Source organism: Chaetura pelagica, unplaced genomic scaffold (genome assembly GCF_000747805.2).
Source record: "Chaetura pelagica isolate M959 unplaced genomic scaffold, ChaPel_1.0 scaffold99, whole genome shotgun sequence".
Taxonomy (NCBI): Eukaryota; Metazoa; Chordata; class Aves; order Apodiformes; family Apodidae; genus Chaetura; species Chaetura pelagica.
The window spans coordinates 2,622,429-2,636,252 of record NW_009954539.1 but is presented as its reverse complement, the minus strand read 5'-3'; the positions used below and the strand labels follow the sequence as shown (position 1 = coordinate 2,636,252).

The 13,824-nt window shown below is 45.5% G+C and overlaps 2 protein-coding genes across 2 annotated transcripts in view; one reads left to right on the top strand and one right to left on the bottom strand.

The window, feature by feature from the left end:
- Positions 1–336, top strand: part of LOC104395231 (taste receptor type 2 member 9-like) — an 824-nt gene extending 488 nt beyond the window's left edge. Inside the window, exon 2 of the mRNA XM_010004916.1 lies at positions 19–336. Coding sequence (XP_010003218.1) covers positions 19–336 — 318 coding nt within the window. The remainder of the gene's footprint in view (positions 1–18) is intronic.
- Positions 337–4,444: 4,108 nt separating this feature from the next.
- ANKRD66 (ankyrin repeat domain 66) lies at positions 4,445–11,433 on the bottom strand. Its single transcript, XM_010004900.1, has 3 exons — positions 11,295–11,433; positions 9,098–9,326; positions 4,445–4,610 (listed from the first exon to the last, which is right to left on the bottom strand). The coding sequence occupies exons 1-3, from the start codon at positions 11,431–11,433 to the stop codon at positions 4,445–4,447; spliced, it is 534 nt and encodes a 177-aa protein (XP_010003202.1).
- Positions 11,434–13,824: the final 2,391 nt, after the last annotated feature.

The window sequence follows — 13,824 nt, the reverse complement described above, 5'->3', positions numbered from 1 at the left end:
TCTGCCCTTCTCCTCCTCTTTTCTCTCTGGAGACACAAACACAAGATGCAGATGAAGTCACTGAAGAACGTCAGCATGGATGCCCACATCAAAGCCATGAAATATATTCTGTCCTTTTTCTTCCTGCACAGCATCCACTTTATCTGTTTGGTCTTGGTAATGATTTATGAATCAAATGAGGCAAATGCTGTGAACATTTTCCTTCTATTCTTTGAGCATGCTTTACCAGCAGTTCATTCTCTGATCCTGATTTTCAGCAATCCCAAACTGAAAAAGACACTGCTGACCCTGTCCTGTGTGAAGTGCAAGATTTGCATGAGGCAGGAAATGTCATAAAAGCTGGACCCCATTAACAATGTTCTTTGATCTCCATTGCACCCTTTCAGCCAGAATAGGTAGTATAAGTGTAGCTTTACCATCTTATAATTCCTTGAAGTATCTTAGTGTGAATTACATTAATTGCTATTTAATTTGGTGTAGATATTTTTTAGAGTTGAAATACTGTCAATAATCAAGTCATTGAGACCTGGTTCACGGACTTAGCTGCAAAATAGGCCTAACAATACCACAAACCTTCTAAAAATGCATAACTGTTTTCTGATTGAAACTACTTCATTAAACAAAATGTTGACATCTAAGTTACTCTGTTATTTTACCCTGCTGTGGCTGGGTGCTTTGGAATACTAGGAGTCGTGTCACTGCCTTGCCTTGGTTTAAAAGTTCTGTGTGCATATGTTGATCCCTGTTATTCACCAGAGGTGGTCACTGATGTACAAACTGCAATGCAGAAATGCCTTTAGCTGCAATTGCACTTTCTGTGCCAAAATCCACCAAGTCCCACTCCCACAGCAGGAGACACTCTGCACAATTGCAAAGTGCTTCTTTGAGCAGAGACTTAGAAGCTCTTCCAAATGGATAGGCAAGACATGAGATGTGGTGTGGTCACCTTGTCTGTTGGGGAGTGCTTCAGCTGTACAGAGCTCAACAATTGTGATTATATTCATAGAATCACATAATGGTTTGGGATGTAAGGAACCTTTAAAATTATCTACTTCCAACCCACCAACATGGGCAGGAATACCTCCCACTATACCAGGTTGCTCCAAGCCCCATCCAACTTGGCTTTGAAAACTTCCAGGGAGGGGGCAGCCACAACCTCCCCCTGGGAAACCTGTTCCAGTGTCTCAGCACCCTCACACTGAAGAATTTCTACCTAATGTCTAACCTAAATCTACCCTCTTCCAGCTTAAGAACATTATCCCTCATCCCCTTGAAACAGAGCATTAACCACACTCTGACTTCAAATAGTTAAATGCTTATAGGGTGTAAATCTTCCATTTGGGCCTCCTGCTAGTGAGTTGTGGAGCCTTTTGTGTGAGCTTATCTGTAGTTTTAGGGAAGAAATACAAGGGTCCTTGAAGAAGAAAGAAGCCATTCAACTGTGACCAGGGATGCCTCCTGTAACCAATTCTACTGCAGAGTCAGCAGAGATAAACAGGAGAAGAGACAGAACTCGGCCAAAGGTTCCTATGAGGAAGACTCAAGGATGAAGTAAATGACCCACAGGAGACCCTCATGGACTTAACTCTCAGAAAGGAGTGGAAGAGACACTGGGCTGACCACAACCCCCCTTCACATTCCCCTGCACCACTGATGAGGAGGAGATAGAGAAGCTAGACATGAAGGAGAGAAACTGAGCCTGGGAGATGGGAGGAGGAGGTACAATGTTCTAGTTTTGTCTTTGTTCCTCACCATACTACTTTCTTTTCAGTTGGCAATAAATTAAATTGGTTTTCCCCATGTCAAGTCTGTTTTACCTGTGGCAGTAATTAGTGAGTGGTCTTCCTGTCTTTATCTCGACCCATGAGCTTTCCCATCTTATTTTCCACCCCTGTCCTGTCAAGACAGGAAAGTTAGGGAGCAGCAGGGTGAGGGTCTGGCAGGTGGCCAAGGTCAACCCACCACAGCAGATTGTCTAAACATCAAATTCTGTAAAAGCAGAACCTGAATCGTTCATTTCTTTCACCAGTTCAGGCCCAGAGGAACATCTTATCTCATGCCAAGGGCCAAATGTGCATTTTTCATGCATCTTGGTGGGTTTTTTCCTTTTGAAAACACTCACCCAGAAGGAGTACATTTGGGGCCTCAAATTTCAGAGGTCTTCTGAAGCTCTGCAGAGTTCAGATATACCCAGAATTCACTCCAGGGAGTCATGTTAGATGTAGCATCAGCCCTGCTGGACGTGGATTCACTCTGTCAGAAGCCCTTGACCTTTCTTTCCGCTGTGTTTTCAGGAACAACCTTTAATAAACTTCTACTAGCAGAAGGCTTCTCAGACCTTCTTTGCCCCTGATAAAGGAGATGTGGTCATCTTGTAGGACAACAGTGTGAAGCATTCACTAATTTCTCTGTACTTTCTATTAGAAATCAACACAGTCAAAGAGTTTCTACTCAAAGAACACGAGCGGCCCTGGGATGCTGATGTGAAAAGTTGAAGTGAAGGTTAAAAAGCTTAGTTTGTAACCTTTTAAATGTAAGGGTTGCCTTTCCCGTGGGCAAAAGAACATTCCCTTCTCTCTTTCTCCCCATCCCCACAAAAAATGAAAGGGAAAAAGGTTAATAAGAAAGTATAAGAAAACATTTTCAAACCATTAGCTTTCACTCTTTTCTGGGTTTTTTTTCTCAGTAGTAAAACAAACAAATAAAAAACTCCCAGTCATGTTGTTCTGCTAAGAAATAAGGGCTTAAGTCGTCTGATGTTCTCACAAAAAAGAACGCAGACCCAGCAAACCACACTGAAGTACCTTCTTACATCTCCATGAAGCCCCCATGAAGATGATGCCCACCACAGCATCACCCCCTCCATGCACCAGCCCCATCCAGCTGGCACCAGAGGAGACAGGTTATAAAAGAGCATGGCCACAGTGCACAGCCCATGTGCTAAAGTTGCCCTCTGGAGAGATGCAATGGTCTACCCAACCCTGGGGACAATGTTCCTCAAGTACAGGACACTCCACCAGCTGGGCCCAGGACTAGAAACAGGCCTGTTTAGTTTATCAGCATGGCAACAGGCACTCTGCTCCACATACATCTCCATTTGCACTGTCACTAACTCAACAGCCAGGCCAACTGCGAATGGAGTTGACATTTCACACTGCTGGGAATGGACAAATGACAAAATAAAAGATAGATCTTGACTTGTTTGCCCAAACATTGTCATCCTGAGTCATCCAAAGAGTCCAAGGGTATTTGAGACATCTGGACAGGGTTGGGAGCTACAGCACAGGATCTTCTGCAGACCTGTAGGGTCAGCCTGGGTACTCAAGACCCTCTCAAGTGGCATGAGACACTGCTGTGTGGACAGCTGAAATAGTCCCTGGGAATCTAGAAGAGAGAGATAGATCAGAGAGCTGCTGATTGTGAATATGATGCCTGAGTGTCGTGGCTGGGTGCAAATGACACCTGTAACCAAGGCAGTGCTGAAGGACCAGATGTGAGTAGTGGAGGGGAAGCAGAAGGGAACGGAGGTGGATGTGAAAGGGGAGGGGAAGCAGACACATTAAAAATGTCAGAAGTCAATGTGAATGGCTGCCCAGTGTTGGCGTGGGATGGAAAACCTTGGGTCAAATTCCAATTTTTCATGGTTGAGAAATGAAACAGGTTAAAAATGTTTTTACCATGAAGAGTGTTGATGAGTACAGGGAAAGCTCAGGACCAGTTCCACAGCATTCCTATGAGCATAGACATACAAATAGCTGGGAGCACTGCTAAAAATAAGGCAGTGCTGTAACTGTCTTGGCAATCACATGTCTCAAAGTAGCCATGAGAGAATGTTTTCCTTTCTGCTGGGCCAGGAATGGTAGATAGAGGCTGCTAGACCCATGTGTCCTGTAAAAGATCAACATCAATGTCTGCCCTTCAGCCAGAAGAAGTAACTACACCCAAACCACTCCCAAAGTGAAGAGGGAAGCTGCACCAGAGGCTATGAGCCTCTGTGGAATCCCCTGATTGACTCATGACCAGAAACAAACAAGTGAAAGCCACAAGCATCAGCAGAGTGAGCACAATCACAGTTCCAGATGCTTTCATGAATCAGTTAGGAGCAAAACCATCTCCCTCTCAGACAATACAGGTAACTCCTGTCGTTTCTGTAAATGATGCATTTCAGTAGCTTAGATTATTAGATTAAACAACATCTGCAGTTTTCTGACACTTGAGATCTGATACCTATGGACATGCAGACAGACAGAAGCACATCTACCTGCTCCCTATTAATGACAATATTTACAGGACACCACAAAATGCACCCGTGTGTCCATGTGCTGCTCTTGGTCATCCATATTTCCCCCTGCAGATGCACCTGAGGTCTTCCAGTGTCTTTGCTCTGCATTGCAAGTTCTCACTGGCACCAACCAGTCAGGGAACACTGCTGTTTCCTCCTTTTTTATTTTTTATTTTTCTTTTGAGTAGAGGATGTGCAGTTCTCCTGAGAACATGGTGGATTTCTCTTCAGCTCTTCTTTCTTGAGTTCCCAGTCTTCATCTCTCTGGTCTAAGGGGATTCCTTTCATTGCAGCTGTCCTGTGATAGTTTCTGCTCTCCACCTCTGCTCTGGGGAAGAAAGCAAAGAGTGGATCTTCAGATACTGAGCACAGCACAGTCACACCACTGCTCATGAGTGCCCATCTCCAGGACACCTGTCCCATTTCAGGGCATCATGTATTTGTATGCTCAAAACATTGTTGCCTGCAATATATGAGAAAAAGCTGAGACTCATCCCAAATCCAACAGCATTCATCACCCCAAGTGACCAGGTCATCACTGAAAGATGTGCTGAAGTGGGAAACCTTCAGTAAGGATCTATGGTGAAATCAGACTTTTACCACTGACAACATAATTTTAACAATATGAAGCTCTCAAAGACTGATCTTGTGGATTTCTGTGCTATTAAATAGACTTAGGCACATTTAATGCAGTTGCAGAGTTTATACTGCTCATTCTTATGGTTTGCTAAAATTAAAACTAGGTTAGGTAAAATGGTACTAATTCCAGAAAAGTGAAAGTTCCTGTGCTCTCACAGATGTGAGGTGTTTAAATGCATTAGCAAGGCACTTCTAGTGAGGGTTGGGAGGCCCCCCCCGTAGTGCTCTGTCCAGTTCTGGACCCCCCAGCACAGGAAGGACATGGAGCTGTTGGAGCGAGTCCAGAGAAGGGCCACAAAGATTTTTAGAGGGCAGGAGCAGCTCTGCTGTGGAGACAGGCTGAGTTGCTCAGCCTGGAGAAGAGAAGGCTCCAGGGAGACCTTAGAGCACCTTCCAGTGCCCGAGGGGGCTACAGGAAAGCTGGGGAGGGGCTTTTTACAAGGGCATGGAATGGTAGGACAAGGGTGACTGTCTTTAAACTGGAAGAAGATAGATGTAGGTTAGATATTAGGAAGAAATTCTTTAGTGTGAAGATGGTGAGACCCTGGCCCAGGCTGCCCAGAGAAGCTGTGGCTGCCCCATCCCTGGCAGTGTTCAAGGCCAGGCTGGATGGGGCTTGGTGCAGCCTGGTCCAGTGAGGGGCTGACTCTGCCCACGCAGGGGGGTTGGAACTAGATGATCTTTAAAGTCCCTTCCAACCCAAACCATTCCATGACTCTATAGCAGGAGAGTTTTATGTAGTTTCAATGCCTGGCACTTTGCAGAGAGGCTGGCAGCAGGCAGGAGCCACAGGTCTCTGTCACCTCAGTGCCCCCCACAACAGCTCTCACAGCATCCTGGGCAAAGCTCTTCTCATGCAAAATAAACCATCTGATGCAAATTGCATGTTTGTTACTCAGAAGCAGCTGTGTTTTGAAGGCTGTTTCTTTGCATGTCCATGCAAACCTCAGTGAGTGTTACTGATACTCTGTAGCAGAATAGTCCTAATATTTACATGTTAAAAATATTTACATGCCAGTCCATGTCTCATTTGCATGTCGATGCAAATCATCCTCAGCACAGGTTCATGCAGCCAGCAGCACCTGGGGGCAGACACAGTGTACAAGGATCACCGTGGTGCTAGAGGGGGCTGAACAGGGATTTAGGGGATTTGGATGCTCATATGCCTGTTTAGATTTGCATGTCAGCCCTGTGTTTGGCACAGGCTATTTTTTAAATCGCCTTGTCTTCTTTTGCGTGGCAGGCAAATGTCTGAAACTGATGGGGATGCTCTGCAACAAAATATCCCTCATATTTGCATTCCAATCCCACAGGCACCAAGAGTTGAGGGCAGACCTACTCTGTGCTGCACAGCATTGGCGTGCAGACACACACACTCCATTTTCTGCCTGCAACTCACACCAGTGCTGCCCAGCTCCCACCAGAACCATGGAGCAATGTCTGACCATGAACATCACCCCTGGGACCTTCTGCACACCTGAAGCAGAAGGTAACTATGATTATACTACAAATGTCAGCACCTCCTCCTAGTTAACTCCAAGTTTGCTGATGTGAGGAGGTGAAATTGTTGGTTAGGGGTGAAGGTGAGGGTGGTTGTAAATTGTAGTAGGAAATTGTAGCCTTTTAAAAATGGTTCTCGAGCTCAGTGATGAACTCCTGGCTGCCCACAGGCTGTGTTATGGCTGTGAGGTGACCACAGAATCATCATAGAATGGCTTGGGTTGGAAGGGACCTTAAAGATCATCTAGTTCAAAGGCACGGGCATTCAAGGCATCTTCACAGGTATTGAATTCTCCCAACCATGCTCCCCAGCTGAGCCTCAAAGCTGCCAGGTGGGTCAGGCCAACACGCCGCTTTGAAAAACAAGTTTTCACCTCAGAAAACCCTCAACCTGAGTTGCCCTTGCCTGTTGCCAAGGTGGTGTCAATCATCCTGTTAATCATCCTTTCAACCCAGCCACCTCCACCAGTGCTGGCACCTCTGCATCACCCATGGGCATCACCCAGACAGTTCCCCCACCCTTGCTGTCACCCCACCACCAGGGCCTGGGTGCACAGCCACATACACAGCAAATGCTACAGCCTTGGCAGGACTTCATGGTGAGATTAGTGCAAAAACGATGGTGTGGAATAGGTAAACAATGGCTGTAAATTATTAATTGAGGGCAACAAGCCTGCAAGACCTTTCACTCTCCTGGACAGACAATGTTTACCTGTTCTGATTTAGAAACCAAGCAAGCCAAGGTCTGAGAACAGGAAAAAGAGACAACCCTCCTTTGGAAGAAACTGCCCCATTATCAAAGAACTGGCAAACCTGAGCTTACCCCAGAGAGGTCCTAGGTAGTAAAAAAACTAATCAGCAAAACTTAGGTATCACCTGCTTGATTTTTTAAATTGCTTTATCTGCAGGTCTAAGGGCAGTAAGAGCTAATTCCTCTGTGTGAAAGGAAGGTGGTGAACAGTGAGGGTTTGCAACATGTCAGCTCCATGAACAGCAAGGATTTTAGCTGTAAGGCTTCCTGGATATGAAAGGTCCCATCAGTTTCCATACAGCCAGAGCTTAAAAACAGGGACCTCTGACTCCCCTACAAAGTTTGGGGGGCTCTGTACAGGGGGATTTTGCAGAGTTTGGGGTGTTTCTTCCTATGGAAGGACACTGATGCTATGTCAAGACAAAAGGTGGGCATGGAGTACTTCAGGAGGAACCAACAAGCTGTAGACATGCAGCAAAAGGACAGCAGGACCTACAGAAAGAATTAGATGGAAGAACATGGAGATACTGGAGTGTGTCCAAAAAAGGGCAGCCTAGCTGGTGAAGGGTCTGAAGAACAAATCTTATGAGGAGTGACTGGGGGAACTGGGGTTGTTTAGTCTGGGCTGTAGGCAGACCTTCTTGCTCTCTACAACTGCCTGAAAGGAGTTTGTAGTGAGGTGGGGGTCAGTCTCTTCTCCCAAGTAACAAGCAATAGGACAAAAGAAAATGCCTTGAAGTTGCCCCAGGGGAGGTTTAGATTGGATATTAGGAAAAATTTATTCGCTGAAAGGCTTGTCATACCCTGGAAAAGGCTGCCCAGGGAAGTGGTTAAAACATCATCCCTGGAGGTGTTTAAAAGCCACATACATCTGGTGCTTGGGGACATGGTTTTGTGGTGACCTTGGCAGTGCTGGGTTAATGGTTGGACTTCATGATCTCAAAGGTCTTTTCCACCCAAAACAATATGATTCAACAAAGGTAGCATTTGGCAGGCACTGGGGACCACAAACACTTGCCCAGCCACCATGCCTGATTTTGAACTTGGCAGCTCTTGTGCTGAACTGGCAAGCTGTAGACTTTAGGTTGGATATGTGTCTAGAAAAAAAACCCCATGACTTACATGGTGCCACAGCAGTGTTGAGAATGTGGCAGTGGTAAAATGATGCCAGTTATGGACTCCAGTGGGACTGTAAATTCACAGAAAAAGTCAGGGGAGGAAAAGCCTTTGGTGCCTTCAGCATGCCAGGGTCTGGTGCATGCAGGTCTCCCAGCCTGGTATTTAAATATCAGGTAACCTGTGGGAACTACAATTTGCACTGAACAAGCAGTTTAGCCTCTGTTCATCTGTCCCACTGCTTTAAAGGTATGTGTGGGACATAGCTCAGACCCATATTTGCTTATCTACTACTTGGGCTTGGTGGCTTTAATGGGCTTTAGGTGGAAAGGTAAGTCCCACCCTCTTATTGGTTCAGGCCCTCTTCTAGACTGATTAGGGGTTTGGAGAGCAGGTCTGATGAGAAGAGGCTGAGGAAGCTGGGGCTGTTCAGCCTGGAGAAGAGGAGGCTGAGGTGAGACTTCATCACCCTCTAAAACTACCTGAAAGGAGGTGGGTGAGGTAGTGAGGTGGGTGTTGGTCTCTTCTCCCTGGTGACCAGTGATAGGACAAGAAGAAATGGGGTCAAGCTGCACCAGAGGAGGTTCAGGCTGGATATTAGCAAAAATTTATTCAAAGGAATAGTGGTGAGGCCTTGGAACAGGCTGCCCAGGGAGGAGGTGGAGGCACCATCCCTAGAGATGTTAAAAATAAGGCTAGACATGCTGTTTCATAAGATGGTTTAATGGTTAGGGGTTGTGGGGTGGATGGTTGGACTTGATGATCTTGAAGCTCTTTTCCAACCTCAACGATCCTATGATTCTACTCACATTTCTAAGAACCTGGAGCAGTCTCGGTGGCCGTAGATCTCTGCCAGCCTCTTGGGAGTATCACCAAAGAGGTCGGGCACATCCATGGCAGCGTGCAGGGAATGGAGGGTGCGGAGCACCCCCAGCCTCCCCGACTCAGCAGCCAAGTGAGCCGGTGTCCTTCCCACGTCACTCCGCAGGCAATGCCGGGCGCCGTGATCCACCAGGAGCTGGACCATGTCTGACTGCCCTTGTGTTGGGCAGCAAAACAGGGAGAGAAGATGCACCTGCATTAGCCTCCACACCTTTGGGATGCAGAAGACAGTCACACACAGTTGACCATAATTATTCCCACAGTCATATAAGGGTGGATTTCACCCACAACCCGGCTGTTTGATTTAGCAAATCAATGATAACAGAACATCCTGACTCCTTTTTTTCCAAACTAGGTGCTTCCAGGAAAAAAAAAAAAAGAAGTTGAAAAATAAAATAAATTTTAAAAGCCAAACAACTCAACAATAAAATCAAAAAGCTTTCTACTGATTTCTGAACAGCACATCTCAATTAGTCACCGACCAATTGGCTATTGTCTATTTTGTTGCTTCATTTTGGGTTTTTAGTTCAGTGCAAATAAAATTTAAACATTAAAAAAATGGAAACCTGTTAACAGCTTCACTATAACAAAAGATTGCATGACAGGGGATAGAGAAATTACTTGTTTTCATCCATTTTCATGTTTTTCTTACTTGTGGAATTGCTTGAAGAGAAAAAAAAAAAGGTTGTTTCTACCCAACTTCACACTGCCTTTACTGAGCTAGATTGTTCCCTATGGCACTTAGGTCCTGACACCCTCTCATCATCCTTTCACAATAACCTATTGATATGGAAGTGTGGATTTTTTCAGCCATGTCTTTCAGTGCTTAACATTTTGGATTTAACACAGATGGTCACAGCATTTATAACTCCACATTCCCCAATTTCATGCTTTGGCAATTTACATTTTTAATTACATTAACTTTTTATATATAATGTTGATATACATTAATGTATACACAAAACAGCTTTTCTTAAATAGCTCAGTTCCCTTTTCTGCTTCCCAGTGAGCAATCAGAGCAAAAGTAAAGCACAGTATCAAGAGTAAACCAGCAAATCATAAGATTTCTGAGCAAAGACAGATGCCATGATGTGAGATCCCAGCATGTAACAAGCACCCTGGCACAAAGGAGTACAGGTCCAGTTTCTCATTTTACAGTGTCCATTATATGCTGCTGCATTTCAGAGAATCACAGACTGGTTTGGGTTGGAAGGGACCTTCAAGATCATCTAGTTCCAACCCCCCTGCATGGGCAGGGACACCTCCCACCAGACCAGGTTGCTCACAGCCCCATCCAACCTGCCCTTGAACACTGCCAGGAATGGGGCTTCCACAGCTTCCCTGGGCAACCTGGGCCAGGGTCTCACCACCTTCATAGTGAACAATTTCTTCCTAATGTCTAAACTAAATCTCCCCTCCTTCAGTTTTAATCCATTACCCCTTGTCCTCTCACTACAAGCTCTTGTAGTAAAGTCTCTCCCCAGCTTTCCTGTAGGGCCCCTTCAGATACTGGAAGGCACGTATGTGGTCTCCCTGGAGCCTTATGTTCTCCAGGCTGAACAACCTCTTCTCGGGGCTGCAAAGGGATATTTGACTTTTAACAGACACTTTTGACAGTGAAGGATCAAATGGGAGCTGCAGGCAACTCTGGTCCTGTGTTGTTCATTCAACCAGGCAGGCTAAAAGAAGGGGAACGTGAAACACACTGTAAGTAGTTGGTTCTATCGGATTTGATAAATACCTGGTATAAATGCAGTGGGTTTGGCTTTCTGCTCACTCGTGCAGGTGAAACACCTCCTGCACCATATGAAGTCACCTCTTAGAAAAGTAATGTGCGGGACAAGCAGACATGCTATATGCACATAGCATGTAAATTGCAAATTTTCATGTGACAGGAAAAAAAAGTTAACAGATCCCTCTGATGGTAAATCCATACATGATTTTGGAGGCAAAGTTCCTATTCAAACTGATGTTTTTTCTCTTTTTGCTCCTTAGGTACAAAATGATCAGAGAGAAGCTGTGAGTAAAGCCAGCATTAAGTGCCATCATAGCAAGACAGAATTACAATCAGCATCATCTTTTATGACACTAATGCTGCAGTAAAAGAGCAGGGAGTGCTCTTACCTGTTGCAGCAGCCCAGTGCAGTGGGGTCCTGTCATGCCAGTCAACATCCTTCTGGTTTGGGTCACAGCGCCCTGTCCTCAAAATCTCTTCCACCAGGTCGTAGTCCCCCGAAGCCACAGCTGCATGGAGCTCTGTCATGCCACAGGCTTCAGAAAGGTGCCTGGTAACAAGGCAATGCCATGCAGTGGGTGTTCACTGGTGTATCAGTGAATTTCTAACAGATCAAGCAGCATCTGGATTAAAAATGAGATATGCATTGTGAGAAACTAGGGTTATACTGAAAAAAAGAATAAAACTGATAAATGAGAGGAAGAAAAAAGTAATTCTCTTCAAGCCAGTGATCACAGACTGATGGTGATTTTTAGTTTACAGTCAGGGGAACCTGGAGCAAAGTGCAGTCCTTTATATAAAGGGTTTGTTGATAAAAGCACATTGCCTTTCTGAAGGATGTTGCTAACGAACAGCCAGTTCAGGCCAAACATTGACCACAGGTCTGTTGGTGCTCATGTACCATGGAAACTGGCTCCTCCTTTGATGATGCTGCAGATCCATTATTGGTAGTTTTACTGCAAAGAAATAATTGTCTGGGTAAGTCTCTTCTGATGTTCTCTGTTGCAAATAATCAAGCTATGTCATACTGCTTAAAAATCTAATCTCCATAGCTGTGCTTTCTGCTTTCCAGCCCCATATAACTGAGCTCCATCAAGAAATGCAAGCAGATCTTCAGTGCCTGCAAGGATGTGGATTTCCATTATTGTATCTGTGCCAGTGGGTATTTCTTTGCTGCTTTTTCTGGCAGGGAATTTAAACAACTTGCAGGGATCACTATGGTGCCCCTGAGGATGGAAACACTGCAATATTTTCTCCAATCTGTCCAAATCAATTGTAGAATACTTTTATATTCCCGTAACAACAGCTGGTCTTGAGCTAATTAGTCCAGTTCCCCTCCTAAAACAGAAGAGTTCTAGGATATGCTCCAGCTTTTGCATTGTGTTTACTTCAGGGGGTAATTTTCACAGTGTGATTGCCATGTCCATTGTGTTGGAAAGGACCAACAGTGGAGTTTCCAGAGGCCAATGTCAGGAAGATTTGCAGTACAAGGGGCTACATCCTGGGAGCCAGGGGTGGATGGGGCCGTTTCTCTGCTCCCAGCTCCCATATACATCCCAACTACATCCCAAATCCAGGCTGGAAGGTCACACCACCATCTCCAGTCTGCCTTCTTCTAGAAAAAAAGGATAAGATACAAAGGTCAGAAGGAATCACAGCCTGTTTCCCTAGGTGGTTGGACTGTATAGATCCAAGAGAAAGACCCATACATGACTTCTGTTAAGTTTGACCCCTGCAGATGTGGTAATAACAGAACATATATAATAAATTCTGCAGCTCCTCAATGGGCCACAAAAGTATCATCAGCTTTTGGCATGTCCCTGTTCCTTTAATCATTCATGCACCACCTCCTCATCACCATTGCTTCTCACCAACTTTAAAGAACCTGTTTCTTTAACAAACAGAGGTCTTCATGCTTGTCTTCCAAGACCTTTCATGAGCACTAAATCTATCCTGAAAACGTTAAACTTCAATGCACCCAGCTCATCAGTGAAAGGAGCACTGCACAAAAATACATGACAAAAATATATCTCGGACATTTTCACACAACTTACTATTTTCCAAGGAAATGCCAACAAAATTTGAAGTTTAAATACAGAACTTAAGATTTCAAGCACCTTTGTGCTCTGTTAGTTTCAGATGGTGCCTGCAAAGGGAGAGGAAGTGGCCTGATCCCTCCCCAAGAGCTCGTATCAGCTCTCCAAGGAGACAATCCACGGATGCAGCTTCCGAAGCAACTCAGGATAAGCCAGATCTCACCCTCCCTCCCCCGCCGCCTCCCTTTCCCAGCCCCAAACCTCGTGTGGCCGTTTCACGAGCTGCATCAACCAGCGGCAAACTCCGAAAAAAAAAAAATCTTTTATTATCGGTGCTGGTTTTAGGGTTAATTCCCGAACTTGAGCGTTCTGCAGGAGGGCAAACGCCTGCGCTGGGCAAACGGGGGGGCTGCAGATCCTCCTCTTCAGCAGGCACCTGCACCGGGTGCGCCCCAAACCGCTCCAGAAGCTGCACCCAGAAGTGCGATCTGCTGCCTTAGGGGTTGGCTTGTTTGTTGTTTTTTTTTCATAGAATCATAGAATCATAGGGGTTGAAAGGGACCTCGAAAGATCATCTAGTCCAACCCCCCTGCCAGAGCAGGGTCACCTAGAGTACATCACACAGGAACTCATCCAGGGGGGTTTTGAGTGTCTCCAGAGAAGGAGACTCCACAACCTCCCTGGGCAGCCTGTTCCAGTGCTCTGTCACTCTCACAGGAAAGAAGTTTTTTCGGATATTCACTTCGAACCTCCTATGCTCCAATTTACACCCATTACCCCTTGTCCTATCACTGGTCATCACTGAGAAAAGCCTAACTCCGTCCCCCTGACACTCACCCCTTACATATTTGTAAACACTGATGAGGTCACCCCTCAGTCTCCT